Genomic DNA, 16,407 nt, shown 5'->3' on the forward strand with positions numbered 1-16,407 from the left:
ATATGTGGGTGACAATTTTGTAGATATAAGTGATTTATTTTAAGTATTTTAACAGTTGTGGTGTCTTTTGTAATACATAACATTTATATTGATGTGTATGTAAAGTTGATTGTGCTTTATACAAAACAAGAATGTTGCGATTATTTTATAAAATTTACAACATTATGAATTAAATTGTACATTGTCCGGCAAAATGTAAATAATGAAAAATAAATAAAACATTTTTTTATAAATTTCATATTTTATTTCTTATTATAAAATATAAGTATCAATACTATTTACAAACAACTAGTTAGTTGAAATATTACAACAAACGCATTTAATTTTTGAATCATACAAATATACATTTCACTGTTCATAATTATAAACGTAACCATGTAAAAATAAAATACGTTATTGTGAAAATCAATATAACGGATTCTTCCAACATTCCTTCTATTTATAGCGTGATTTATGACGCAACGAAAATTTGATTAATTGGCATTTTCTTTTCGACCCATACATTAGTAAAGATTACTAACTCCTAACAAGAAAGTGTTACCAGTTTTGATAATTGAAATTGTCACTGTCATCCATTTTCGTGTTTGAAAAATATTAAAAAAAATGTAGTTTTTTAAATCATTTACGAATGAAATGATATTTCTCCGCATTATTTTTCTTCGATTAGTGTTTTTGTACCAATTAACTTCACATGTCGGCATTATTCCGCGTAACACCATGACAGCCATTAAATGGCACTACGCTACGTAGTCCCCAGTTCAGTTGTGTCTGCGGTCCTGGCTGGGCGCGCGTTCGTGCTGCAGCTCCTGCTGGGCGAGGGCTGTGGCCGCCTGGATCGCGTCCTGCACCATCTGCTCGCAGGTTATCAGGCTTACCTGCGAATGGACACAACATCTACTGTAAAACACATCTTAACATTGGATTAATTGTGAATTATTATAATTTATTACTGTGTTTACCACTAGGCTCGTTTGCAAATCAATATAAATTTCCGATACTTCATGTTAACGTATTAAGACATGTGGTTTATAACTTATTGGATTTTGTTTAATAAGTACCAAATTAATGATATTCTCTTTTTCTTTTGTTTCTATTTCTCTTCTTTGTCTATAAAATATTTTAACATGCTCATCTATAAATAAAATGTATATGCAGTCTGTAGAAATAACTTCATTAAAATAATGTAAAAAAAATCTTATTGCTACTATATGGATAACGACTCTTGCAATGTATGGAGATCATGCTGTACCTTAGTGGGTGTCATCTCGGCAAACGTAAGAGCATTGTCAGCTGGTACTATCTTGGCTTGGAACACGGGCAGGATGCTGGACAGCCATCGCTTGGCGTTGAACGAGCTGGTTACCATATCCTGTTATATTATGAAAGCTTATTTAGAATATAATATTAAAAAGATGTTTTTGTACATGCTTACCACGAACATAGAACTCACAATATTTTTTGAACATAGAAAAAATATTTTTTTTATTTAGATGTTTAATTATAGGCTTGTGTATGATTTTTTGGCAACCAGAATGATTATCACTTTGTTTAAACACACATGTCAATTTTGAAATAAAACAGCTATTCCGCGTTCACTGCGGACGCAGGACAAAAACATTCGTGAGCTCTCACTGTCAAGGGGTGTACTAGTTGGTGCTCACCTGCGGCACGGTGGCGGTGGCGAGTACGGTGCCGCCCGCGCAGCCCAGCAGCAGCGCGGCCACGGGCGCGGCGGGCGGCGCGGGGAGCACGGGCAGCGCGGCGCCCGGCATGAGGTAGGAGCAGCGCAGGAAGTGCACGGCGAAGCGCCGGCCCTCGCGCGCCGCCAGCGACAGCGCCTCCGACACCTCCGCCTGCGCGATCGCGCTGCAACACAATATCATTACCTCATTATTATTCTTAGATTAAGCTCACGCTGCGCTATAATGCCGCTGTAATGAGTACAACTTAACTCGGCGCTATATAGTCAAACAAAAAACACAATTAATTTGGTAATTTCTACACAAATACAAATTACTAAATTTATGTACACAAGAAAGCTTAAATATTGTCCAAAATAAAACACAACTTACTGCAACGCCACATCATTATCATTCTTATCCGCTGCCTTCTTGAGCAGCCCATCGAGCAGCCTCAAGCACTCCGCGTACTCCCCTGAGGGCGCTCCGCCCCCGCCGCAGCGCTCCGCCAGCCCGCCGCGGATGTACGCGCTCTCCTGCTTGATGCGCTCAGGGTCCGCCAGGTCGATCACCTGCGCCAGCTTCTCCGCTCGACAAAACAGCTCCCGTGCCTGTTAGAAAAATAATTTATTCGGGACTTGTAATTTAATTTTCCATTGGAAAGTTAATCTCGTACTTGAGGTAAAAATAATGTTAAAAAAAATCAAACAAACTTTTCCGGTGATCAAATAAGAAATATATTAAAGTTAAATATAAAGCTTTCATTGGTAAAAGCCCTTTTACTAAATTTTAAAATAAAGCATACATTTTAATAGCAAAGACGTGGAAGATGGATTGTCAAAGATCGACATTTGTCAATTTATGCCTACAAGAAATTGTTAAATTTCGATCTTTGTGTAGACAAAAATTTGACAATCAATAGTAGCTTTATAATTGCCATATATCAATCATTGGTAGACAAAATTGGATAGATTGATTATTAAAAATGAACTCACTTCCCTAGCGGCGTCCCCTGTGAGCGCGTGTAACACAGGGCTGAGGCCGCCCGCGCCCTTCACCAGCGGCACGCAGAACTCGCCCAGCACGCCGGTGGACGGCACGTGGGTACCGCAACACAGCTCCCTGACAGATAACAAATAAAACCCCTACACATAAGTATGTTAACACATTATAAGATTACATTGTACTAAACAAAATAAAAATAAATCTATAAAAATTATTTCAAAATATCATAATTCTATTAACATCTAACAAGAAGCTTAAGTTAATTTAAGTGTTTTGCCGATGCGTATGCCCTCGACATGTCCCATGAGGATGAGTATAATTGTGTACGAAACTGTTAATTAGGTGATATTTGATATCTATGTAATTTTTTTCTTTTACAACAATTATTACTAAACCTAATATCTCTTGGTAAGTATGTCAATGTTAGGGGTTCCTCAACAAAAATTAATCAACTTACTTGGACACAAGGGGCGGTGAACAGCTCACCAGCCTAAGGCCAGTCTCTGGATAAGTCTCCCCAGGCACCGTCAACACAGACTCCTCTGAAGCCAGCTGAGTGCTGTCCAGCACCTTCGTTTCTACTGATGCATTGCTTTTTATTGATTCCCTAGATAAGGTGATAAATAAGATAAGATACAATCATTCTATTATACCAATCATAATGTGTTTTATATGCTATTTTTGATGAATAATGAAATAATTTTCATATTTTTTTTAAACTCCTGACACTTTACTGTGCAGATGTCCATCATCTATAACGAACTCCAAAAATAATTTATACACACAAAAAAAAAATCATATCACTACTTATCATGCCTCTCTCACATCTTACCAACCCATCAAACTAAACAGTGGTGTTTAAAATGACAAAACAATTACACAACTCACCTAACTAAGTCTTGTACCTCCAGAATCGCCTTTTCCGACAACTTCTCACCATACACCGACAGATTTAAACTCAATCCCTTGTCTAACCTAACCTAACCTAACCAACCCATCAAACTAAACAGTGGTGTTTAAAATGACAAAACAATTACACAACTCACCTAACTAAGTCTTGTACCTCCAGAATCGCCTTTTCCGACAACTTCTCACCATACACCGACAGATTTAAACTCAATCCCTTGTCTAACCTAACCTAACCTAACCAACCCATCAAACTAAACAGTGGTGTTTAAAATGACAAAACAATTACACAACTCACCTAACTAAGTCTTGTACCTCCAGAATCGCCTTTTCCGACAACTTCTCACCATACACCGACAGATTTAAACTCAATCCCTTGTCTAACCTAACCTAACCTAACCAACCCATCAAACTAAACAGTGGTGTTTAAAATGACAAAACAATTACACAACTCACCTAACTAAGTCTTGTACCTCCAGAATCGCCTTTTCCGACAACTTCTCACCATACACCGACAGATTTAAACTCAATCCCTTGTCTAACCTAACCTAACCTAACCAACCCATCAAACTAAACAGTGGTGTTTAAAATGACAAAACAATTACACAACTCACCTAACTAAGTCTTGTACCTCCAGAATCGCCTTTTCCGACAACTTCTCACCATACACCGACAGATTTAAACTCAATCCCTTGTCTAACCTAACCTAACCTAACCAACCCATCAAACTAAACAGTGGTGTTTAAAATGACAAAACAATTACACAACTCACCTAACTAAGTCTTGTACCTCCAGAATCGCCTTTTCCGACAACTTCTCACCATACACCGACAGATTTAAACTCAATCCCTTGTCCGTCACACTGGACCCCACTTGGCATATCACACTGCCCGCCAACACTTTCCTAACAGCCGCATTCAACAGATGCACTGCTGTGTGGTTCCTCATTATATTCAACCGTCTATCACCGTCAACTACTAACATTACTTCACTCTCCCTATTAACGTAACTATCTACCCTCTTATTCGAACTAAAATGTCCTTTATGAAATACAAAGTCACGAATTTTGAAAACACTGTCCACTTTAAATATGAAATTGTCTTTAATTTTAATGATACCACTGTCAGCTGCCTGGCCGCCTTCCTCGCAGTAGAAATTTGTACTCTCCGTGACTAGATAATATGGTTTATGTTCCGCTGGCTCCGAGAAGTCTATCCATTCGGCATCTTCGTTCAATATAGCGACTAGTTTAGTTTGTAGAGGTTTAAATATTAGTTTATTATTGTTTATTGTGTAATCATATTTGTGTTTATCGTTAGTGGATTTTATTCCTAGGTTGACTAGATTTTCGACGGCCTTGTCGAACAGGAGGCCCTTAGTGGCAGTTTGTTCTTTGAAGGCGGTTTTGTGCCGCGCCTTATGGTCTCCGAGCAGCTGCCAGAAGCGCTTCCTGTCGATGGTCATGTGGTTGAGGGCGGCTATCCGCTGTATAATATCTTCTTGAAAGCCGTGCGTATCGTATAGTTTGAAGACCAATTCCCCTGGGATTACTGTTGAATTTTGGTTAGCCATGGTCTGTAAATAATATTAAACTTTCAATATAACGTAAATTCAAATAAGTACATTAACATTTACATTTATATACACTTCATAATGTGGATATTGAAAATTATGCCTTAAATACTCTTTACATTTACTATTCTAAACAAAACTGTAATTTGATATATTAATTTGGCTACTAATTTAATGTGTTTAATGTACTTGTCTGCACTTATCTCTATATTTTCTGCACAGCCTCAACATCGGCTAGTAGAAAATTCTATTTAGTATTGCGCTATTGAACAATTTGTGGCCTTTAAAAAATAAATACCTTATTAAAAATATTGTCTCATACCTCTTTAAACTCCTTATAACCCAGCGCGAACCCAGCCAACTCGACATCGCCCATGGCTTCTACCTCAGGATATTCCTTGACCAGCCCTTTCCACTTCTTCCTCAAACCAGCCCTCAGCTTGGCGTAGCCCTCCCTCTCGTGGGCGATGATAAGCTTGGCGTCCCTCTCCCTCGCCACTAGCTCTGGATACGTGGACCTTAAGGTGGCGGCCACGTCGTTGTATAACAAGGCCAGGAGGTCTGGATTTTGGAACACGTCGGTGCATATCTTGAAGGTCTTTCGCATTATTTGCTTGAGGTTTAAACTGAAAGAAAATATAACTTAAAAAAATCGCGTGCAGTTTTGCGGGTTACGTGATTTACTGGGTTCCAGGGTTAAATCCCTTGCCAGATATAGGTACATAAGAAGATAGATGATGATGATGAACAAGATAGAAGCACCCATCAAAATTAAAACATCTATGTGGCTAGGCAGGTATCGATCCCTGCCCTAAACTATACTATATAACTAAATTAAACTCTGAAACCATGAAATAGGTATTTTTTAAATTAATTAACCTTAAAAACTTTAACCCTAATTTAAACCATGAAATATATATTTCATCAATTAATTAAGTTACCTGGTGGCAGGGTACACCCCATCCGCCAAGCACACGCTGACCATCCGCGCGTGGTCGGCCAGCCGCCGGTACATCTGGTCCACGGTAGCGTCCGCACTGTACCGCCCACTGTACGCTGACACGCCTTTACTGTTCTAAAATTGATAAAGTATTACTTCCATAACATTGTTTTCATAAGAACTTAATAAAAGTCAAACTGCAATGATAATTTCACATTGCAGTTTGACTTTTATTCCAATTTATTTAAAAATTAAATTTGTTCTATCTCAAATATAATAAAGGTAGATCCTGTGGAAATTCAATTACGCGACACTACAGTTACGACAGTTTATGTTTTAATGCCCTATAACAGTGTACAGCTTCTGCCTTGTGGTTTTGCAAATGTGGGGGCCGTCAGGATTTTTATTCAGGGGGGTGCATAGCCCTTTTTTCAATAGAGGATAATATATCTTATATTATATGTTACTCGTACATAAGCAGAAATATGTTTAACGTTATACATATTATATGATTTATTCCCACCTAATATTTATTTATTTTACTCTCCCATAAAAATTTGATTGAAGACATCCTAAAAACATTCATCTGAAGCAGACCAGCTGGTAAAAAACACGCTATCCTACCTTCTGTATAGTCCGTATGAGCGGCGCGAAGAGATCAGTCTCGTAGTTGGAGGGCACGCCCTGCAGCAGCGCGGCCAGCCGCTCCAGCCCCAGCCCCGTGTCCACGTGCTGCCGACGCAATGCACGCACCGTACCATCCCCTTCTCTGCAAGCAATCATGGCTTATTATTATATAAAATCTTTTTATATATATACCATAAAAATAGCAAGATAGCTTAGGTATCTTTGGTAGAATCGCAGCCTCTCGATCGAGGGGTCCGCACGCAAGTCTACATTTTCAAAGTTATGTGCGTATTAGAAATTAATGATCACTTGTTTCAACGATGAAGAAATACATCATGAGGAAACATGTATACCTGAGAGATCATAAAGAAATTCTCAAGTTATGTTAAGTCTACCAATACACACTTGGCCAGGTCGCCGCGCTGGCAATTTTATTATGGGAGCCATTACGTCGTGAAGATTACTAGTGTAGGGTAGATAGTAATAAGTATCTGTTAAGGTTTAACAGACCGAAGGACACTGGAGTCTTCGAAATATGGTTCCGTTGGCAACTTTTGGGTACGAAACTCTAATAAAGTTAGGAGAAAATTAACTTAATTAAATTAACTTTTTAAATAGATACATGGGACTTTGAAACATATCTAAACTAAATGTTTTATAAGAAATGTAAGTTACGAAAAAGGCCGGTATCCACAATGGCGAGCCAGTTGTTATGGCGACTTAACAATCCAGCGATGTAATTATTGAAATAGTTTTCATATAATTATAGTACATTTATAGAATAGTGGTTCCTGTTTCTAAGCGCTAATACATATAGAGGGTGATAGATTTAAATGAGCGCAGATAACCAAATCCAAAAGTACATATATGAAACAGCTAAAAACACTGAAGACAATTGGGATGATTTTGAAGAAAACTAAAATTGTACAATAAAATTATAAAAAATAATTTTATATCACGGCGTGCGTAAATTGACGTTTTACGCACGCTTCGCGTGCGCAAAACCCCCATTTCCGACCCCGTAATATAAAATTTTATACAACACGCGGACGAAAAATGTTTTTCTGACTCGTGTGATTGCAGTCCTCGCCTGCGGCTCGGCCTGCAAACTCACACTTGTCAGAAAAAAATTTTTCGTCCTCGCATTGTAATGTACTATTATAGCACTCTGTGACCTAAACCCGCATTTTAGCCACGCATTTCTGTGTCCAAAGTAGCCGATTTTTACACCGTACGAATATTAATACACTACCCTCACAGTTGAAAAAAATAAACATAGCTATGAACGTTTCATACTTTTAAATGCCATTTAAAAATTAAAAGTGAGTAATGAGTATTTTGTTTAAAGCTATAATTATTTTAATATTTTATTTTGGACGTATTTATAAATGTTTTTGTCATTGTGTATATACTAAGCAATAGCATCACTATAAGACTAACTATTGGGCTTTATCGAATTTTATTGTTTGTTTTGACTGTTTGTTTTATTTTCGCTACACACCATAGTAGGAGATATTTAAATTAGGAATCGTTATCAAAATTAGCCATAATACTACTCCAGTAGAATCTCGACTAAGCGACCTATTTGTTGTCGTATTTGTGGCATTCGGATTATCGAAAATTTGGATAATTGAGTTTATGAAGAAAAGCTATTTAAACCGATTTAGGAAGGTAATGTTTTTCGACTATATGTTTGTTACGTATGTATTTTTCAATCTTTGGCAAACTCAAACGACTTCATTAATTTTGATACATAATGTGTCGCTGAATTCGTCTAAATTGTGGCGATAACATAGGTTATATTTTTAGCAATCGGGTTTTTGTTTTTTATAGTAACTATTTTGTTGCGATTTGGCGACTTTCCGGAATTTAAATGCACAAGTCACACAAAATGTGGCTGATCTGTAAGGGTTATTACAAAGTTACTTGTTCACGTTTCACAATCTGAACAATCGCGAATATTTATAACTAAGGTCCGGATAATCGATTTTCTACTGTATCACTAGTATTAGTTATGTATTAGTACATTATGTGATTGCTTATCATATGTTTCTTTAATACGCCTGTATGTAGCCTAAATGGCTTGATAGATTTCGACGTATGTGTGGTGTTAGATTTGTCTTTATCACAAGTGCAGAATAATTACTAAATTTTCTAAATTTCAATGGTTTGGTTGTGTCACATTTTTATTGCTTTTTTAGTTCATAATTTTTAGTTTCAATCATTTATAAGTTTCAAAATAATTATCATATTTTTTCATATTTCTTCACAAGTATAAGCGGGTTTATGTCACACGAGCTATAAAATAGTATACGATACTTGTGACAAAAGTAGCCTATTATCTGCACGGCGTTTAGCACCCTCGCTGCGCTCGGGCGCTAACTTCACGCCGTGCGAAAATAGGCTACTTTGGCCACGCGTATCGTAATGTACTATTAACTAGCCGGTAATCTAAATGAGTTCTTATAAAAAAAGATACATTCTGTATTAGTTTTTATCAAAATCAGCCCCATGACTTTTTTCGGTTTTCCCTCGCCTTGCGACTTTGGCTTTCCACGTTTAGTCGCAAAACTCACTCTATACATAAAACTATTACACATTAAAGGAAATTCCTTATTAGTAATAGATTTTTGTAAACACGCAAATTTATTAACCCAATAAAATAATGGAACGTCAATAAAATTAACACAATAATTTGCATAACATGTGAAAATATTTGGATAGCGAAGAATGTCCATAGATAAGAGAATTACAATATATAGGGACAAGGAAATTGTTCATTATTATTACTAACAATGTCTCTCACTATGAACGTTATGATAGCACTAGTATTGTGCGCCCTGGTGTTGGCTACTAATGCAGGACCAGTTGACGAGAAAACCGAACTGAAGGTTACTGGTAAGTAGGGCTAAACCTAACTTGCGTTGTTAGTAATCTGTCCGAAGTTTGCCTACCAAAGATCTTAGTTTAGCAATTTCTTGTTGACAGAAATTGTCAGACCGATTTTTCTATTTGGGAAAGAATGCCGCGTTAATATCACCCCTATTTATACTTGAACAATGTTATTTTAGGGTTCCGTGGCCTATAAGGATAAAAACGAAACCCTTTTAGATATTTATTAAAGCCTCAGCTAAATGCCCGTGTTACGAGATGTAGCCTTGCCTCTATATATAACCCTAATAATAAAAAGGTTAAAAATAAATGTGGGGTAGCAGTAAAAGAAACAGCTATTTTCAGCATATTTCACTCTATGTATTGAACCGTAGTAGGGGTCTCCCTACTACGGTTCAATACATAGAGTGATATATGCCATAGAAGCATTTATTTCCATGGCGGCTATAATACTCGTATATTCAAAATAAAAAAATGAATAACAAATTGTTGGGGTCTCTTTGTGCGCGAGTTCGACTCGCACTTGGCCAATTATACTGTAATATGTGGTACGAGTGGTAATTAACTAAACTATAGCACACTACTACAATTATTATAGTACCTACTGGTGGCAAGTCTATCATTAACTTAATTACAAGGTCAATTAAAAAAAAACTGTTTCAGACATGATGCAGCAGTCTCATCATTTAAGAGAAGAATGGACGTTGCGCGCAGAGCTGTTTCGGCCTGGCAGAAAGCCGATCACGGACATTTGCAAGAGAGTTTGCTCAGATAACTCCTGGGAATTCAGCTGTCAAGTGTTCGAAGAGTGGTGTCTATGTATGAACCATTTGTTGAAGAAGGAGAAACGATGTTTTCCTACCGAGCTGAAGTCATCGGAGTGACTCGACGAAGAAATGAAAAAAAAACTTGTAATATATCACAACGGCGCGACAGTAATCATTTGACCAAGCAACTGATTAAAATATAATCATGTTGATACTATAATAAAATTACGCAAATACAAAACATATAGGTATTTTTATTTCACATCCTTATTTGTAATTTAATTAATAATATAAGTTTGTCCTGAAAAATAATTATGATGTAAATTTTATTATATTTTTTTACCCGACTGCTAGAAAGCGTGGATGACCCGCGTGGCGGAGCGGCCACCATACCGGTCTGACGCGCAAAGGGTCCCGGGTTCGATCCCCGGCCAGAGAGATATCTAAATGATGAATTTAGATTTCTGTTTCTGGGTCTGGGTGTTTGTGTATTTGTCTATGTGTGTGTCCATGGCACCCACGACACAGGGAATCCTAGTCTGGGGCTGTGAGTGTAGAAAGCGTTTAAAGGGTTATGTTTACGTTCTTGTATGTCTTGTATGTTTGTCTTTCTTTATGCTCTCGGATCGAATAAACGTCTGGATGAATTTCGAATTTAAGATGTCTTTATATTCGGTTCCAATGCCCAAGTGTCCTTAGATAATAAACACAGATGGTAATAACATACACAGATGCTATACATACACATAGATACATAGAGATGCTAATACATATAGATGGTAATTGATTTAAATGAGCGTTGATAGTTACATAACCGACATAGGAAATAGTGGAAAATGCGAATGACCATGGGGGCGATTTTGATAAAAGCTATAACTGTACAATTATTTTAAAAATCAATTTTAGTACCCGTGAAATTAATGTTGTTTTGAAAGAATAATCATTCGTATTCTTATACAATTTTAGCTTTTATCTAAATCCACCCCGTGATTCTTTTCCGTGCTTCGGTTTTCTCTCTGCCCAATGCCTTTGGCCTTCAACGTCTAGCAGAATAATTCACCCTGTATATAAAACTATGACACTTTAAAGGAAATTCCTTTGAAGATCCGTCTGTAAACACGCAAATTTAATAACCCAATAAAATATTGGAACGTCAATTAAGTTGACACAATAATTTGCATAACTTGTGAACATATTTGGATAGCGAAGAATGCCCATAGATAAGAGCTTTCCAATATATATGGATACGGCAGTTGTTCATTATTATTACTCGCATGTCTCTCACTATGAACGTTATGATAGCACTAGTACTGTGCGCTCTGGTGGTGGCTACCAATGCAGGGCCAGTTGACGAGGAACCCGAACTGAAGGTTACTGGTAAGTAGAGCTACACTAGTTGTTGAAGATCTATCTAAAATTTGCTAATAGTACTTGCTATAAAAAGGTTAAAGCTAACGGTGCGGTGGCCATAAAAATAGCTATTTTCAGCATTTTTCAGTTTATCTATTGAACCGTAGTAGGTAGAGGTAGAGGTAGGAGTTAAAATTTTCTCAAAGCATTTATTTCTATGGCGGTTATAATATCAAATATTAAAAAAAATGAATGTAAATTTGGTGTTACGGAACTCTTTCTTTGTGTTCCATTCACATTTAGCCAATTATCCTACAGTAGTTTACGAGTATAGTACAGTAGTTTGTACTATATTGTAGTACAATTGACTAAAATATAGCACAGTACTAGACTATTACGATACGGGTGGCAACCCTACCATCAAGTTAATTACACGCATGGTCAATTAAAAAAACTGTTTCAGACATGATGCAACAGTCTCATCATTCAATAAAAAGGTGGAAGATGCACGCAAAACTATATCGGCCGGAGAAAAAGGCTAGCACGGACGTCTGCAAGAAAATGTGTTTCGATCATGACTGGGATTACACTTGCCAGGTGTTTCAAGAGTGGTGTCTATGTATGGACCATTTGGTGCACAAGGAAAAAAAATGTGTTTCGACTGAGCCGAAGTCGTCGGAGTACATCAGCGAGGAAACGGGAAAACAATTGTAAAATATGGCGATGGCGCGCCAGTAATCATTTGACCAAGCAACTGATTAAAATATAATCATGTCGATATTATAATAAAATTAGGCAGAAACAAAACATATTGCTATTATTATTTCATGCCCTTATTTGTAATTTAATTAAAAATATAACTTTCTCCTGATTTATCATAATTGTTTTTCATGTAACCTTATTTAAATTTTATCATTTGTTGTTAAACATACACACTAAATAATAAAGATTGCAATTTTATCCAAACAGAGGCGTATAAGGGAGAGCGGGATTCGGTGGTCCCTCCCCTAACCTAAGCTAACGTCTCTTAAGGGGAAGCCAGGGGAGAACAGGTGTAAAAAGAAAAAAAAAAACATGAGGAACATTTCTTGTTATAACCAACAAACAATGATTTATTTTGGTTTGTCCCCATCTTAGCATAGACACAGGTCTATTTTATCGCCGACAAATTTTTAGACCTATTTGGACCGCCCAACTCAGCCCTTAACAAAGAAAAGCACGTGTACCTTACTCGACTAACCTGTTGCACTGTATGAACACGATGTTCCATATCTCAGTGAGTGCCCCGCCAGGGTGCACGTAGTGTATCTCGGTGCAGGGGCCGCAAGGGCCACTGGCGCCCATCTCCCAAAAGTTATCTCTCGCGCCGTGACCCACTATTCGGCTGTCTGGAACTCTAACAATTAAAAATTACTTTATTATTTTTTCCATGATAACAAAAATTACAAATAATATCAGAAATAATAAATAGAAAATTGTATCACAAAATAAATTGGTAATAGCCGCACAAGTAGGTCTTCTAAATAATATTTATGTAAGTCTTGAATTGGAATATTCCTTCTTTTTTTCAAAGGAAATCCTTTGGTTATGAATGAAGGGAAGAAAGAGGGGACTTGAATCTATTCCTCTCATTCAGACTATATCTATGTCACCAATTTCTATGGCCACTCTAGCTACTACAGCAAATATTCGCCTCACTATATACAACCTAATTCACTGACTTACTTCTACATATTATAAGAACACACCCAATCGCTCTCCAAATATCCCTGCACTCCCGGTCTTCCTGCAGTCCTATCACAGCATCTCCGGAGAAGTATGTCACTAGGAGGTCTTCCGGTTTCAGTCTGTATGGACCTAGAAGGAGGTCCCACGCCATCTGACAGGCTTCTTTCTAAAACAAACTTGTGAACATCATTAAAATGAATTAACTTTGCTAATACTGTAGACAAAGGGCAATACTTTAGTAGTGTTTACACTCAGTTTATTTCAGTACTTATAGGATGTAGGCATTATAAATCCTTTTTTACTTAATTTATGTATATAATCTAAATTTAACTATAAAACTGAAGATTATGTGTAAAACTATGTAGTTTTTAATGACATTGTAAGGCATGTGCCTTACAATGTCACTAAAGCCAGTTACTCACTACTTTGTAAATCTGCTGAGAAAGATTCCTATCCTCTCTAAAGTATATTGGCTATTATCCAATGAAATTAATCTCATATTAAATTTTTCGGTTGGTGTTAAAATCATGCATAAATAAATCATAAAGACCTAAAAATAACAACTGTGAAGGAGGATGTTACAAATAATCTCAAATTCTCAAATCATACTCTTAACGTATAAAGAGACACCCCAATGTGCTTGTCAGTGAGCTAATGAAGTCCACCCACACCTTTAAGCGCATCAAAAGGAGAGCTCCCCAGGACCTTCTCCCTTCTTAGAAATTACCTCCAAGGGTATACTTATAAATAGGTGCGCCACTGGGCGTAAACCATACATGCCTACTAAAAACTACATAACCTCCAGCTAAATGCCTTGAGAGGCAGATTGCCGGACATTAGGAGTAAAAAAAAAACACATAAATCTATATAAATTTATAGAGGCTTGTCCAAAAGACATATTTAATACTCAAAATTTCTTCATATGTACAAAGTTGACCAAGTTGAAACATGAAATTGCTGCTATAAAATTAACAGAATTTAATTTTCAAAATAAAAGAAATGTCATAATTTCAGCGAATATTATCCTTCACCTTACAATATAGGAAATAGAAAAAACAAGTCAGCAACATATTACTTAACATTTAACATCGTAAATTTAGAATAATGAGCTTATTACAATCAGACAATAGGAACAATTGAATTGTAATGATAATGACATTACAGATAGTTCAAGTATATTGACATAACATTGAAATGTCTTATTACGGAATAAGGAAATAATTAATATATACATGAATACTTGAATTTATTTATGTATACGTGCAACAATTTCAACCCTACATTAATTTAATTCAATTAGGCTAAATATAAGTTATGATTACTGAAGAGCCTTAATTTGAATTATGTTATTACTCTAAATACATACACCACTTTATTACGTTTTATTACTTTTTTTTCATGTTGATATATAACATAGTAAAATGTTCTACATTTTTTATGTAACTAAAGTAGTGAATTATCCAATAATCACTATTAGTGATATTATATAGATAAGTGGTCATCAAAGTTAAAACAAGAGCGATTAAAATTTTTGTCAAAATCCAAAAATAGCTGAAAAGTTGGTGTTTCAGGAAATCTTAAGAGTTTTCCCAACTTTAGACATACCAGACATGCCTTAAGCCTGACATATGTCATATTCTTAATTAATGTACTGCTGGTTTAACCTCCTTATTCATACAGATATATGATTTTGTGACGGTAATTTGCTCACCTTATAATAGTCTCCAAAGGACCAGTTACCCAGCATTTCAAAGAAGGTATGATGGTGGCCGTCCATCCCGACCAGCTCCAAGTCATTGTGCTTCCCGCCCACACGCACACACTTCTGGGAATTCACTGCCCGAGGGCACGGTGCATCCACTACACCCAGGAATACTCCTTTGAACTGTAACAGGTTGTAAAATACGAGGTACTATAATAATAATGTAATTGTTTATAACTTTCACTGTATATTAATCATAATAATTAGAGATGCAAAGAGATCCAGGTTTGATCCCCAACCAGGCAAGAACTATACTACACTAAATCATAAATGTTGGTCTTGAGATTTTGTTAATAGTATTTAAAGATTACATAGCCTCAATATTTACAAGATAACATTTGATAAAGTAGATCCATCAACATTGTATCTTATATTTTTATCTCTTTGTTCTAGGACACACCATATAAACACATTCAATAATAAATCTGTTTGTTTATCATATATAATCCCTCTACACCTCAACAGTCAAAAGCTACTTACTAAAACAATGATAACATTCATTAATTCCTAGATTATTAACTTTGTATAAGTTACATTGTTTTTTTATACTGAATATCACCTTGAGCTATAAAAATTTACATAGAGTTTGCAACATTCGAGGTCACTCACCTGGTTCATGCCAGCGTTAACGAAGGGCACTGTAGGGTCACATAAGGGCACCACCGAGCTGGACTTCACATACTTGTGCCCGTGACTCTCCACAAAATAGTCCACGAAAGTCTTCCTTATATAATTACTGGACTTCCAGCGGATTTGGGATTTTTGGCGGATTGTTCCACTTACAACCGGTAGTCGTAACATCGCGCAGGTTAACTATTTATAAACAAGCAACTGGGTTATATTTCTGGTTTTCTTCTTGTAGACGTTTTAATGGCTTGAGTATAATATGCTAAGTTGTATTCGTATTTTTGCAAGCGATCGTAAAAATAACAAATCAAATTATCAAATAAGTTACAAAGTCGAATTAAATGAAACTGACTTTGACGTCTTTTACTGACAGATCTGACTTAAGTGACATTTGTGGAAGTGCCAGAAATCAAATAAGAAAAACATCGGCAAAACATCTGTGTCATTTTAAGTATTCAGATTCTTGATTATAAATAAAGTTATACTTGTTCTTGAGATTTGTGTAATTCATGACTTAACATTCACATAAATTGAAATCTTATAACTGCATAA

At 36.3% G+C, this 16,407-nt stretch overlaps 1 protein-coding gene across 1 annotated transcript; it reads right to left on the bottom strand.

Annotated features, from left to right (window-relative positions):
• Positions 1-740: 740 nt before the first annotated feature.
• AlaRS-m (alanine--tRNA ligase, mitochondrial) lies at positions 741-16,196 on the bottom strand. The gene is made up of 14 exons (XM_073073582.1): positions 15,838-16,196; positions 15,178-15,351; positions 13,487-13,632; positions 12,979-13,134; positions 6,727-6,871; positions 6,104-6,237; positions 5,485-5,788; positions 4,363-5,165; positions 3,142-3,291; positions 2,675-2,801; positions 2,073-2,290; positions 1,662-1,866; positions 1,250-1,369; positions 741-875 (listed from the first exon to the last, which is right to left on the bottom strand). The coding sequence occupies exons 1-14, from the start codon at positions 16,027-16,029 to the stop codon at positions 759-761; spliced, it is 2,991 nt and encodes a 996-aa protein (XP_072929683.1). The 5' UTR covers positions 16,030-16,196; the 3' UTR covers positions 741-758.
• Positions 16,197-16,407: the final 211 nt, after the last annotated feature.

Source organism: Epargyreus clarus, unplaced genomic scaffold, assembly GCF_041222505.1.
Source record: "Epargyreus clarus isolate Ecla_fem2 unplaced genomic scaffold, WU_Ecla_fem_2.2 ptg000006l, whole genome shotgun sequence".
Taxonomy (NCBI): Eukaryota; Metazoa; Arthropoda; class Insecta; order Lepidoptera; family Hesperiidae; genus Epargyreus; species Epargyreus clarus.

What these genes read in the sequence shown, in the direction of transcription:
- AlaRS-m (XM_073073582.1), bottom strand. Translation starts at nt 16,029, where the DNA reads ATGTTACGACTACCGGTTGTAAGTGGAACAATCCGCCAAAAATCCCAA. An exon ending in GTTATAAGGAGTTTAAAGAG is followed by an intron (nt 5,166 to 5,484) that starts GTATGAGACAAT and finishes TATTATTTACAG; the next exon opens with ACCATGGCTAACCAAAATTC. An exon ending in CCGAGATGACACCCACTAAG is followed by an intron (nt 876 to 1,249) that starts GTACAGCATGAT and finishes GTCCATTCGCAG; the next exon opens with GTAAGCCTGATAACCTGCGA.